Source organism: Sphaerodactylus townsendi, linkage group LG15 (assembly GCF_021028975.2).
Source record: "Sphaerodactylus townsendi isolate TG3544 linkage group LG15, MPM_Stown_v2.3, whole genome shotgun sequence".
NCBI lineage: Eukaryota > Metazoa > Chordata > Lepidosauria > Squamata > Sphaerodactylidae > Sphaerodactylus > Sphaerodactylus townsendi.
The window spans coordinates 20,484,566-20,498,056 of record NC_059439.1 but is presented as its reverse complement, the minus strand read 5'-3'; the positions used below and the strand labels follow the sequence as shown (position 1 = coordinate 20,498,056).

The 13,491-nt window shown below is 44.2% G+C and overlaps 1 protein-coding gene across 1 annotated transcript in view; it reads right to left on the bottom strand.

Annotated features, from left to right (window-relative positions):
* The window catches only part of LOC125444036, a 100,962-nt gene that overhangs the window by 86,060 nt on the left and 1,411 nt on the right, over positions 1-13,491 (bottom strand). Inside the window, exons 3-14 of the mRNA XM_048516475.1 lie at positions 10,343-10,485; positions 8,828-9,026; positions 8,001-8,109; positions 4,661-4,801; positions 3,928-3,981; positions 3,678-3,731; positions 3,065-3,184; positions 2,009-2,134; positions 967-1,008; positions 625-672; positions 339-389; positions 175-210 (exon numbers count right to left, since the gene is read on the bottom strand). Coding sequence (XP_048372432.1) covers positions 175-210; positions 339-389; positions 625-672; positions 967-1,008; positions 2,009-2,134; positions 3,065-3,184; positions 3,678-3,731; positions 3,928-3,981; positions 4,661-4,801; positions 8,001-8,109; positions 8,828-9,026; positions 10,343-10,485 — 1,123 coding nt within the window. The remainder of the gene's footprint in view (positions 1-174; positions 211-338; positions 390-624; positions 673-966; positions 1,009-2,008; positions 2,135-3,064; positions 3,185-3,677; positions 3,732-3,927; positions 3,982-4,660; positions 4,802-8,000; positions 8,110-8,827; positions 9,027-10,342; positions 10,486-13,491) is intronic.

Sequence of the window (13,491 nt, the reverse complement as noted above, 5' to 3'; positions counted from 1 at the left end):
ATGGGGTAGGCAGACGGGTCCACGCGAGGGTAACGGGAGGCCAGTCCCAGGTCACAGTAAAGGCCTTAAAGGTTAACACCAACACCTTGAAAATGATTCGGAATTCGATCGGTAACACTTGGGAGCACTTGGGAATGAAAAGTCAATATGAACATGCTAATTTCAGTAACTTACCTTTCATTACTTCCATAGGTTTGTCCACGGCTTTATCTTAAAGAGGGGAAAAAAAGAAATTGAGAAAAAAAGACTTGAACACAGTTCTACCCAATCCAAGTCCAATCTTCTATTCATCAAAGAAATCAAAATTCGATATGAGCATGTCAGTTTCAGCAACTTGCCTTTCATTGTTTCCAGGGGTTTCTTCGCAACCTTGTCCAGTACTTTGCTATCTTAAAGACAAAATGAATGAATGAATGAATGAATGAATGAATGAATGAATGAATGAATGAATGAATGAATGAATGAATGAATGAATGAATGAATGAATGAATGAATGAATGAATGAATGAATGAATGAATGAATGAATGAGGGACTACAAGCCAGGACACACAGGTCCAAGTATTTCTATCCACCAAAAATATAGAAAAGCAATCATGGAGATAATGTTATTAACAACAACCTACCTTTCATTACTTCCAAAGGTTTCTCCACAACCTTGTCCACGACTTTATCTTAAAGGGGAAAAAAATAAGAAATTGTAAATAGGGACATGACTCAAGGATACCCAGATCCAAGTCCAGTTTTCTGTCTGGTCTTCTGGTCTGTGGCCATTTGTATGCTGGTTTTGTTTTGTTGTTCTTGGACTAATTTTAATGATTATATTGATTTTTGATTTTTATATTGACTATTTGAGGATTTAATTGTTAGCCACCTGTAAGGGCTCTCCTCCACAAATACGCAATTCACCATATCAGGAAAGTTATGGAAAGAGAATATGGTGGTCATGTCAGTGTTAATGAACCTACCTTTAATGACTTCCAAGGGTTTGCCTAGAATCTTGTCCAATACTTTGATTTCATAAAGAAAAAAAAGTAAAAGAAAGTGAGACATATGAAACACTGAAAATAGTATGCATATCTCATTTTTTTAGCATTATTTTACCAGTAAAATGAAATGAATAAAATGATATGGCGCTCAACAGTCTGTTTTGGAGTCACACCACTCTTGCTTGTTTTAGCCAAGGACCCTAACGTTTCAGTTGCAAACACTCGGCATTACATTCCCTTCAACATAGCTTGAAAAATACTTTGTGATTCAAAATAGGAGGCTGTGTGACTCCTCTCTCTTCTTTCCTTAATCATCTTCTCAAGACAATTTGATGTTGAAAACATTGGGGGTGGGGTGATCCTCTCTGTGTGAATGCTATTTACTAATTCACCTGAAGCACCATATAGGCAATATGAAGTTCAGCCATTGTCTGGCTGCCCAAGAAGAAACAATGTCATGATCCTCTGAAGATGCCAGCCACAGATGCAGGCGAAACGTCAGGAGAGAATGCTGCTAGAACACGGCCATAGAGCCCGGAAACCACACAACACCCAAATGTCATGAGACTTCAGGAAAATACATGGCACATATATGGTGTGTTCTACTGTTTTGAAAGATGCTGGGAGGAGATCGATCAAGGATGATTCACTGCTCCAGTGCCGGGGGCAAGAGGCAAAGGAGACAGTGGCGATGGGACACGAGCAATGGACAGGGAGCACAGGAGGCTGGTGGCAGGCAGATGAATAGGAAAAGGGGCTGTCACCCCCCACCCCCCATAACACTTAATGGGTCTGCCTTAATTTACAGCCAGCCCTGGGTCTTCTGATACTTAGAGAAGAAACATTTAAGGAATAAAAATATGCGAAATGCTACCCCTCGAAAATACATAAATAAATCAAGACTTAAGAAAGAGAGCTGACTGGCTTAAATCACTTTAAATAAAGGCGCCACTAAGACAACTTAGTGATGTTAGAAAAGAGCTGATTCAAGAGGAAAATATAGGGACAGTGTGGTACTTGCTTCCAAAATCCTCTTCCAAAGCTTTGCCCAGTCCAATACAGTAATTCTTTCTTTTTATTTCATCTGAAGAAGGCCAGGCCTTACGCATCGTTCGAACCATTTCATAGCTTTTAGTGGTCTTGGGTGCTAAATAAAATATGAACAGATACAGTGGATTAAGGCAGAATACAAAAACTAGGTCTCACAAGGGAACAAAGGCAGAAAAGTTAAAGGGAAGGGGGAATACATGAATTTCATCTGACATTCAGACTAGCCCTAGTCCAGATGGTATCTCAGGTAAGTAACATCTCAGCTGTCCCTTTCTACTTGCTATGGAGTAAAACAAGCCACACAGGAGAAAAACACTACACAGGTCATTCTAAGTGGAGAAACGACTATAAATGATCCATTCTTTTTCATGGGAGACCTATGTTAAAAACAGGTTCTAATGATTATCAAAAATCTGAACAATGACAGGAAAGATTCTAATTTTGGAAGACCAGCAATGAGATAATATGAAAGTACATAATATGCTGATACACGGGGGAAAAATACAGTTTGTGAAACTTCCAAAACCAGTAGGCTCTGGCTTTATGCTACTGCACCTGCTTTGCAAGCAGAAGATGGTATCTCTTGAAAGCATCACTGGTAGAAACGATCAATGGGATAGACTTTTCTCTACCCGAGAGCCCTAAGAGCCAATGTAAATCAGTGCAGACAGTTCAGAGCTCCGTTGACTGATGGTCTGACTCAAGATCTAATTGAGCATGCCAATGAAGTGCAGCTGACTCGTGTCCTATAATACTTGATGACATGCTGATTGTTTCAAATAAAGGTGGCAGACTAACCATTAAATGGACTGGAAGAGATTACTCATGCCATAAGAGGGATTGCACAGAAGGAAAAGCTCTAAGATGTGTTGTCCACCATTCCACTAATAGTAAGACTAACGACAGCCCATGCAAACACTGCCGTTTGGAGACAGTTGGATGTTTAGTAATGGGTTCAGATTAGGGTACATTTTTTTCTACCACCACCACCCTTCCCAAAGCAAACGTGTGCCCCAAGTCCACTTACTGTTCAGGAGTTTTTCAAGGCGGTCAAAAAGTGCATCCACTTCTTTTCCATCCACTACACGCAGATGTAGCTCCACAATACACTGATAAGCCTGGTAAAATGTGCTCACAACCTGGAAATCTTGGAAGTGAAAAACAGCAGGAAAGAGGATGACAAATACTAGTCTTTGTCAACACATCTAAACATCATAATTCTATCAACAAAATACTGAAATCAAGGTGTAAGTTCTAGTGATCTCATCAGTCATCAATCCGCCAAAAGTTGTTGAGAGCCATACCAGTGTCCTATGGCTAGATCCCAACTTTCTGGTGCTTTTTAATGCAATCTGAATAGTGCAATGAACTCAGTTCCTCATAATATGTATAAGACGTAGACCAGCAGGTTGGATCCAAAGCTTTTCTTCAAGTAACAATAGAGCAGAGGTCTGCAATAGAGCCTTCCTATGATGCAAGAAGACTTCCTCTACTATAGGGGACCTTCCATGAGTTGAACACATATTTTCCACTGGAGGAAGAATTCCAGCATTAGAGAAAAGCTCCATCATTACCCAAATAGAGTAGAGGGAACAGATTTGGATGACAGAGGGAAGATATTAAAAGTCTTAATGATTTACCCCAAGTATCTCCATCTCTTGTTCTGTCCTGATTTGGGAATAACCCTAAGGAATCTGGAAACAGAAATACATTCACATGTAAGGGAACTTATGTTTTCTATGTGGTGTCATATAAGAATTATCCCCCAAACCATATGAGAAACTGTTTTATATACATGATGAGGTAAACTGCTTCTAGGAATCCATTCTGGCTGACATTGACATTGTCCCATACCCTCCAATTCTGGCCTTGGCTACAGAAAAGCAGTACCTTTTATAGACTCATAAATTTCTCGCTCACTGCCAAGAGCACTTCCCCATAAACCTGTGAACAAGGAAGAAATGGCATGAATAGTCTTGTAGTTCACCCGACAGCATGAAGAAAAGACATACATTTACCATGTCTGATTTACCAAATTTGACACAAATTTACCGTGTCCGAGACATCTTGTGTAAAAACTAGCTGGATCCAAACCATCAGTTATCATTATAAATAACTTAGACCTATGCGTGACTGAGCAAAGCCAATTTTGTACTTTAAAAAGGCATTCGGACGGTGTCTAAAGTGGGAAAAATAAACCCCAACTAGTGATATGGACAGAAAGCTCAAGTCATATCTAAGCCCCAAAACTTTGCTACAACATGCATGTTATAGATGTAGGGTGGAATCCAGCTTCCAGCATTTTCATTCAATCCTGTCCAGTCCTCTACTTTACTACAGCCCCATCCTACATGACCTTGATCTAGGCACATCACAGGATCACCAGCAGAGCCCTTTAGAGTTGTCAAAAAGGAACCCCTCGCTTCCTTTTTACTGGCAGTGAATTTAGTTGGATCCAAGCTGAATGTTATTTTCATGTCCATTAATGCTCCCAAGCAGATGCATTCCACATGCATCTGGGCTGATCATGCAAATATTGTTGTTGGATATCTTGCCCAAACCTGCCCTGGTTTGGCATGCTCAGAACACCAGGCTGTCCCGAAGCAAAATGCATCAGATGTACCCTGCAGATAGCAGACGTCTTTCTCCTCCTTCCTTTCTTTCAGTTGACAATTTTCAAAAACACTCCCAAAGTATCTGAGGTCTACATATGCTCCAAGGCCAGGAACGCCAACTTCATGTGGGGTAAATTCAAACCAGCTGCCTGAAAGAAATGAACAAACAAAGTGCTGATGACAAGTCGAAAACAAAAGTGAAGAAGCAGAAAAGTTGGTTTTCATACCCCACTTTTTTCTATCTTTCAAGAGTCTCAAAGTAGCTCACAATCACCTTTCTTTTTATCTTGAGACCTACCTGGCTGGCTAAGAGCACCAAAAGATTAAAGGAGGAGGAGAAGGGTTAGGATTTATACTTTACTTTCCTCAACCATAAGGAGCCTCAAAGTGGCTTACAAACTCCTTCCCTTCCTCTCCCCACAACAGACATCTTGTGAGGTAGGTGGGGCTGGGAGAGTTCTGAGAGAACTGTGACTAGCCCAAGGTCACCCAGCAGGAATGTTCCGATTCACTAAATAGGAGGCCACCACTCGTGTGGAAGAATGGGGAATCAAGCCCAATTCTGCAGATTCGAGTCTACTTGCTCTTAACCACTACACCACCAAACCTCATGCTATTACTTTTGTGTGTGAATCAGATAGAAGCAGTTATGGAATCTAACAAAGATATATCCAACAATGGCATGTTCCAATGGGTTTCTTAGTACCTAGATGCATCAATGACAACATATCTCTTCCCCAAAGCAAACAGCCAACTTTGGATTTCCTCTACCTCATTGAAGCAGGGTGATGGCACTGGCACCCATATTCAACATTGCTAAAACACCCACCTGCCCAATAAGGCTGGGGACCACTGAACTAATTGCTTATCCCAAAAAGCTAAAACCTATGCTGGGTGGGATGTTTGTTTCATTTTACTTAGCAAATCCGATGCAATTTGAATGCAGCAGGAGGAGGATGTCAATCGGATGTCAGCAGCAATGAATTCAGATTCTCAGCTCTTCAAAGTACCTTGTGAAGTTGCCAATAACTGAGGTTTTCCAGAAACAGACTAGTGATGCCCACAAAAGACAGGTAATGATAAAGTGAAAAAAAAAGTGCGATCAATATAATTAGAGTTTGTTATTAATGATATCACAAGAGCAAGGGGATAAATGGTGGCTTCCCCTGACATCTGGAATCAGATACCGAAGAAGGTTCATGCTCTGCAAGACCTATTAGGATTCCAAAGGTTTGTAAGTCTGCTTTGTCTCCTCCAGTATTTATTAATCAAGAGTATGGGTGAGCTGGTTGGCTGTCCAGATTTTTTTTTTCAGAGATGATTGTATTTTACCTAGGATTTTCTTGATTGTATTTAGTGCTCCTTATAGGTTTTGCTATTTATGCAAGCTCTGATACTTAGGCCCTTTCCGCACGGGCCTTTTACAGCACCCTGGGGACGGCAAAAACGCCGTCCCGGGGGAGCTGTTCACCAGGGGCGTGCAGCTGCTTTGAAGCTGCACCGCCCTTGCTCCGCCCCAGCAGTGTGAAGCTGCCATTTTCCCATTTTGGAAAACGGCGGCTGGAAGGCGCCATCCCTCCACCCTTGCACTATCGACTTAACGTCCCTGCGACCGTCCGGTGTGTCGCAGAGGCCTGGGGACACACCCCCCTGCCCTGAGACTCCAGAGCGGTCGCGCAGGGCAGGGGGCATGTCCCCTGGCCTTGGCAACGCACCCAGATGGTCACAGGGACAGTAAGTCGATCGGGCGATGGCACAGCGCGGCACCGTCTTCCCGGTCGTTACCGGGACTGTTCATGCGAACGGTCCCAATGGGGTTGGGACGGCATAATGTACGCCGACCCGACCCCCAGCGTGGCCATGCGGAAGCGGCCTAAGTTTGTATACGCTGTTAATCACAGACCGCAAACAAAAACGCCCAATGAACCTGACAGGAAATAAAGACTTTCAAATTTTACTAAACAGATTGCACACCCTCCCACTACGAGTGTCGCAAAGGCAATAATCACACGTGCAGCCCCAAACAAATATGCTTGCACTATTCTCCAACAACACCACATACAAAATGGCATCATATGCTATGTTCTGAGTCCATCGTGTCAAAGAGCTCAGGGCCCTTCCGCACATGCAGAATAATGCACACTCAATCCACTTTCACAATTGTTTGAAAGTGGGTTTTGCTGCTCCGCACAGTAAAATCCAGCTTCAAAGTGCTTTGAAAATGGATTGAAAGTGCATCATTCTTTAACCCCTTCATCAACTTTCTTGCACACCTTAATGCTGCCATTATTTCTGGAGAATGTATTAGCTGTTCAATGTATGTGAAACTCCATTGAGCTAAGCTGCACTTGGGCGAGTCTCTAGAGCTAGAGAATTGGGTGCAATACTTTACCGAGTGTGATACCGTTTGCATATGCTGGGAACCTCCCTGAGTCATCTGACGAAGAGAGGAGGGTGTGGTTTAAAAATGAAATAAATAAATAAACACACTTAATGAATATTTCATTACCTGCCCCAAACTCTTGAACTGTAGCAGATACAAGTGTGCTGGTACGCGAGTTCTACCTGGCTTTTTTTTTACTTTTTCAAAACTTTTCGGGCCTTTTAAACCTGAACTTGAAAAATTCAAAACCATGGAGCTGAACACGGGGTTCAGTCAAGTCCGCCACTCAGCTCTTCAACTCCCCCACTGCCCCTGAAGTCCAAGTGGGCTGCAGAGGCACAGAGGGAGAGCTCTGGCAAGCCTAGCATTAATCTCTGCACTGAATGACAGTGGGCCTGAATTAGCTTGAAAAATGGTAGAAAAATTCAGCCTGTTTAGGGTTCTGCTTTTTGGCTCTCTCAATTATTGCCTGGGGGGGTGTCAGCTTTTTCTGGACCCACAACCCAAAGCAGATGATAAACTCATTAAAATTTATAACTGGGTTCTATTCTGTTCATCATTTGTTAGTTAAAACCTTTCGTGGACTTCCTTTGAGCAGCGGTGGTGTAGTGGCTAAGACCAGTGGCTAAGAGCAGGTGCATTCTGATCTGGAGGAACCGGGTTTGATTCCCAGCTCTGCCGCTTGAGTTGTGGAGGCTTATCCAGGAAATTCAGATTAGCCTGTACACTCCCACACATGCCAGCTGGGTGACCTTGGGCTAGTCACAGCTTCTCGGAGCTCTCTCAGCCCCACCCACCTCACAGGGTGTTTGTTGTGAGGGGGGAAGGGCAAGGAGATTGTAAGCCCCTTTGAGTTTCCTACAGGAGAGAAATGGGGGGATATAAATTCAAACTCTCCTTTTTTATCCCCCCCCCCCTTCTTTATTTAAATCCGATCTGTTCTGGTCTATCTACATAGAAATTACCTTCAGTTTGTTTATGGTAGGTGTTTTTGTCCACAGCTGCATAGATGGGATAAGGCGCTTTCCCTCTCTCTGCAGGCATTGTGTGTATAGTAAGTTCGGTCTCATCCATCTGAAAAAGAAGGGATTGAGTGAATTTAATTGACTAAAAATGTGTTTCTCAACCTACTCTTTTTTCTCTTGATGTGGGAGGGAGGGGAAGTTCTCTCCCCAAAACTCTGAAAGGATAAGTTAGCTAACAGTTGGCTTCTAGCCAACTGACCCTTAAATGGCTTCTAATATGCCTCTGGATGTCATAACCTTTTAAAAACAAACTGCCCATCTTTTTCTTGACTAGAGTTGTCAACTTCTAGCTGGGGCCTGCAGATCTCCCAGGATTCAACTGGTCTCCAGACTACAGAAACCAGTTCCTCTGGAGAAAAATGGCGGCTTTGGAGGATGGACTCTATAGCGTATACCCAGTGGTGGGAGTCAAATAATTTAACAACCGGTTCCGGTGATGGGAGTCAAATAATTTAACAACCGGTTCCGGTGGTGGGAGTCAAATAATTTAACAACCGGTTCCGGTGGTGGGAGTCAAATAATTTAACAACTGGTTGTTTACAAGCACCATTTTAACAACCGGTTCTGCCAAAGTGGTGAAAACCCCTGCATATACCCCACTAAGGTCCCTCCCCCCCCCAAAAAAAACCAATTTCTCCAGGATCCTTTCCAAAGATCAGGAGCTGGTTGACATAGTTAGATACAAAAACTTTTACTTTTCTGTACTTCGGGAGATTTTTTTTTTACTTCACTGAGTTTGGGATTCAGTTTTTTTGCTGCCCACCCACCTCATTTAACAACTGATGCACAATTAAATAGGACCAAAAATCAGTCAGGGAGTAGTTGTCTTCATCTGCAGCATCAGCTACAGCTTTTGTTCCCTCTTTTGAGTTCCACTTGTTTTGAGCAAGCTTTTCAACCAGATGTTTTTCCAGGGTCTCTATCCTTTGTGGCCAGTCTTCATGTTTGTAGACGGATGACATGCACCTTTTGGTGAAACAGAACAAATGTGCTTGAAATTGTAAGTATGGCATATTTACAGCATACATTCCCATGCAGCAATGGTCGTTTCCCCACTTACCATCTGCTGCGCGCTACTCTCGCCAAGTAGCGTGGGGTCCCGCGGCACTCCCCACTACAGGGGCGGCGACAACGCAGCCGCCCCGACGCTGCCGCTCTTGCGCCCCCTCAGCGCGCGTCATTCCTGGCGCTCCTCAAAACGGCGCCTTTTGATGACCCCGCGCAGAGCACAGGATCATGGGGAAGCCCGGGAGCATGCCAGAAATGACGAGCACTGAAAGTAGCGCGCAGCAAGGGTGGTCGATGGTAAGTGGGGAAACGACCAATAATGTGGCAGTAATGTGCATGAATTTAGTCTCATTGGGTGGAGTCCCTGCTCAGTTAGTTCTGTGGGAACTTTAGATTGCTGGAGCTCCCTTCTCCTGAAAGCAGTCGGCCCCTTGCTTGTCTCTCCTTGCTGATAAATGGAGGGTGTTTTGTACATACCTTTCTCTGCTATATCAGGGGTAGGGAACCTGCGGCTCTCCAGATGTTCAGGAACTACAATTCCCATCAGCCTCTGTCAGCATGGCCAATTGAGCAGAAGCCTAAATGAGTACCTTATTCTTGACTTGCAAGCCACAGGAAATATCAAAAGGCATTTTTTAGGCCTCAGTCTTAATTTTGAGATGCTCAGTTGAATGATTTTGACAGTGGATTGGGAGACAATGAGACCCGAGAGAAGCTTTGCATTTTCATCCCTTTGAGGTTTTGCTTCATCTTCACAAGCAATAAATGGACACCAGGAATAAACTTTCTGAATTAGAAAAGAGGCTAGAGAACAGTAAATTGAGAATAAAAATTCCAACTATATTATGGTAACATCCTGACCTGGGTGGTCCAGGCTAACCCAACCTCGCCCAATTTTGGAAGCTAAAAAAGGGTTGTCCCTGGATAGTACTTTGATGGGGGACCACCAAGAAAGTCCAAAATTGCTACACAGAGGCAAACAACAACAAACCACAGTCAGCTGAGACTTGACAGCTCTTTGTACCACCACTATGGTAACAGATGTTTGAAAAAAGAAGAAGTACAAACAGGGTGATAAATGATGACACCTCTGATTGAAGGCCTTCTGAATTCATTTCATATCTGCTGTGGTGATATAATTTGCAATAGTATTCCAAGTGTCTTAACTTGCAGTCTGTTCCTTGTGATAGGTGAGTTGGATCTTGGTCAAATCTAGTGGTACAAATTATTCTGTGTCCAGATGTTCAGTCTCACCTCCAGCATTATGAACTTACCAAGTAGAACCTGACACTCCAGCTAGGTATGTAATACAGTCCAAGAGATTGTTCTTCTTTAATTCCACTAGTGTCCCATAAAGGGCAATCATGGCCCGTAGACCTCCCCCTGATCCCAGGATAGCAATATTGGGGGCTTTGTTCTGATGGAAAGAAAAATAACATGCTAAGTAATCTCTGTCCTAGCCATTAACCAAAAGTTTCTCTTTCTTTTTACTGCATACAGCAAATGCCTACATATTTTCGGTCAACAGAAAGGATATCCCACAAAGCACAACCACGATGTGTTTTATCTAGAAATGAAAATGAAGCAGGAAAATCAGATTTGTGGCCAATTTATACGTATGGATTCTGCTTTGATCATATGAGTTGTGTACCTTTGTACACAGTGCAAAGCCCAAGGGGCTTGCTTTGGGAAGATGCAATTTCTGCTTCTGTAAATATATTACTGTAGTACTATGGAGATCATGAGTTGGATCCAACAAATTTTTCTGTTGGGGAAGAAAAAATGTCCTCTTTAACCACAAAGAAGGCTGTGGAATGGGGAGATAGAGAACTTACTTCAACGGAGTAAAAAAGAAGGCTTGATCCCACCCCTTATGTTCATATTGGACCTTGGAAGATCCCAGCATAGCTCTTTTGGGTGTGCAAATGGAACTGTTCCTTCCTTTTTTGCCAGCAGAAAAGCTGGTCGAATCTCACTCATTGTTTCCTCAACTATACGATCCGTTATTTTGCCAAAACAAAATTAAGGAAAGGAATTAATCCGGGAAGAATTGCATTGTTGCTAAATTGGAACATATGCTAGAATAAGCATGAATCGTGTTGACAAAAGACTCTTACCATTAATATATTTCTTGTGACATCATGGGGCAGAGCCCACTTTATTGGCTGCATGAAGATGCATCTGACCAAGTAAGTTCCCACTGGTGAAAATGTGTGCCATTTTTCCAATCTCATGGCCTTTAAGGAATTTAGAAGGGTGCAACTCTGCTTAGCATGGCCCTGTTAATTAGTTACTTTGAAGATTCTGTTACTTTTTCTATAGCTGTCTAGGTTGGGCCTGATTGGAAGATGAGGATGTAGAATTGCCAATCTCCAGGTGGTGTCTGGAGATTTCTTGGAATCACTACTGATCTCCATACAAAGGAGATCAGTCCCCCTGGAGGATACGACAGCTTTAGAGGGTAGGCTGTATAGAATCATATCTTCGATGAGCATTCTCCCCTCCACAAATTCTTTCTTCCCCAGGCTCTACCCCAAAACGTCCAGGAACTTCTCAAGATGGAGCTGGCAACCCTATGAGGATGTCATGATTGCTCATCCCACTGAAGTTGATTCCATGAAAGATGCAAGGTTGCTGGACCCTCTAACTCTCAAGGGCCAACAATGAACATGCAGCTAGTAGGGTCACCAGATCCCCACAAGTAAGGGAGGGGAGAAGGGTTTGCCAAATCCAAGTTAAGAAACTCCTGGAGATTTGGGTATTGAGCCTGGGAAGGACAGGGATCTCAGTGGGGTACAATGCCATAGAGCAGTGGTGGCGAACCTATGGCATGGGTGCCAGAGGTGGCACTCAGAGCCCTCTCTGTGGGCACGCGCACACAGAGTTCGTCATGTGTGGGGGAAATCGCCCCCCCACACACACACACATACATCTAGGCTGGCCTGGGCTGCTGGACTTGATGTGCATGCACTTCAGCGAGCAGGGAGGACTTGGCTGGCGGACCTGGTGCCTGTGCTCCAGGTGGCTGCTGCCAGGGCGGGGGGGCGGGCAGAGGCAGCAGAGCAGGGGTAGGGAACCTGCGGCTCGAGAGCCACATGCGGCTCTTCTGCCCTTGTACTGTGGCTCCACGAGCCGAGCTGCCGGCTTCATCCTTGCCCATCCTGCAGGCAGCAGGGTGGGCGCATCCATGCGCTTCTCAGAATGAGTGGAGTAAAAGGTTTAAAAAACCCTATATATATATAGTGTTATCTTTATTTTAAATGTAAAAAATTATTTGCGGCTCCAAGTGTTTTCTTTTCCCGTGGAAAACGGGTCCAAATGGCTCTTTGAGTGTTAAAGGTTCCCTACCCCTGTGCTAGAGAGACGTAGAGCGGCGCATGTTGGCCTTGCTGGAGGCTACAGCAGGCTAGCCCCTGCTCGAGGGGGTTATTCAGGTTAAATTGCCGCGTTGGCACTTTGCGATAAATAAGTGGGTTTGGATTGCAATTTGGGCACTCGGTCTCGAAAAGGTTTGCCATCACTGCCATAGAGTCCATCCTCTGAACATCTATCTTTTTTAATGTAGTCTGGAAATGAGCTATAATTCTGAGGGATCCCCAGGTCCCATCTAGAGGCTGGCATCCCTAGTAGTCAGCTGCTGGCCAGAGGTCCAGGTGGCTCATGAGCAGAAGCCATGCTCAGAAACTGGAAATGCTGAGGGATCTGCTAAGGAGACTCGCCTATTGCCTGGGAGCTTATGGTTACCCCCAGAACCCCTGGGGCAGAGAAGAAAGAAAACCCAGGAGCTGCCCAGCTAAGAGAGCAGAGTGTATAACTGGCCCTTTCCCCACTTACCATTTGCTGCACACTACTCTCCCCAAATAGTGCGGGGTCCAGCACCGCTCCCCACGAGTCTGGGCAGCGAGAACGCAGCAGCCCTGACTCTGCCGCTCTCGCGTCCCCTCAGCGCGCGTCATTTCTGGCGCTGAAAAAACGGCACCTTTTGATGACCCCGCGCAGAGTGCGGGGCATTGGGGAACACGACCCCGCACCAGAAGTGACTTGCGCTGAGAGTAGCGCGCCGCAAACGGTAAGTAGGGAAAGAGCCACTGTCTACCCAAGGCCTCCTCTGGCTAGAAGGCACTAGAGGACCAAGCTCCACATTGACAGTTCACAGGATATGGGAAAGAGATCTACTGTAGGTATCAGTAGACTTCAGACCACTGTTAGCTGTAAGTACTAATTCCTATAGTTTCAGTTCCAGTCTGGCTGTTGTGGGGGTCTCTGGTTACAAGCAGGATACTAACATCTTTAGTTTAAATTTGTGGATTAAATTCAGCATGATTTAGAGCTGGAATAAAATTATTTTTTTCAGACTAATGATGCTCACCGGCAAGTGTCTAAAGACTACATTTTATTTGACATTGTATTTGATGACTGATTG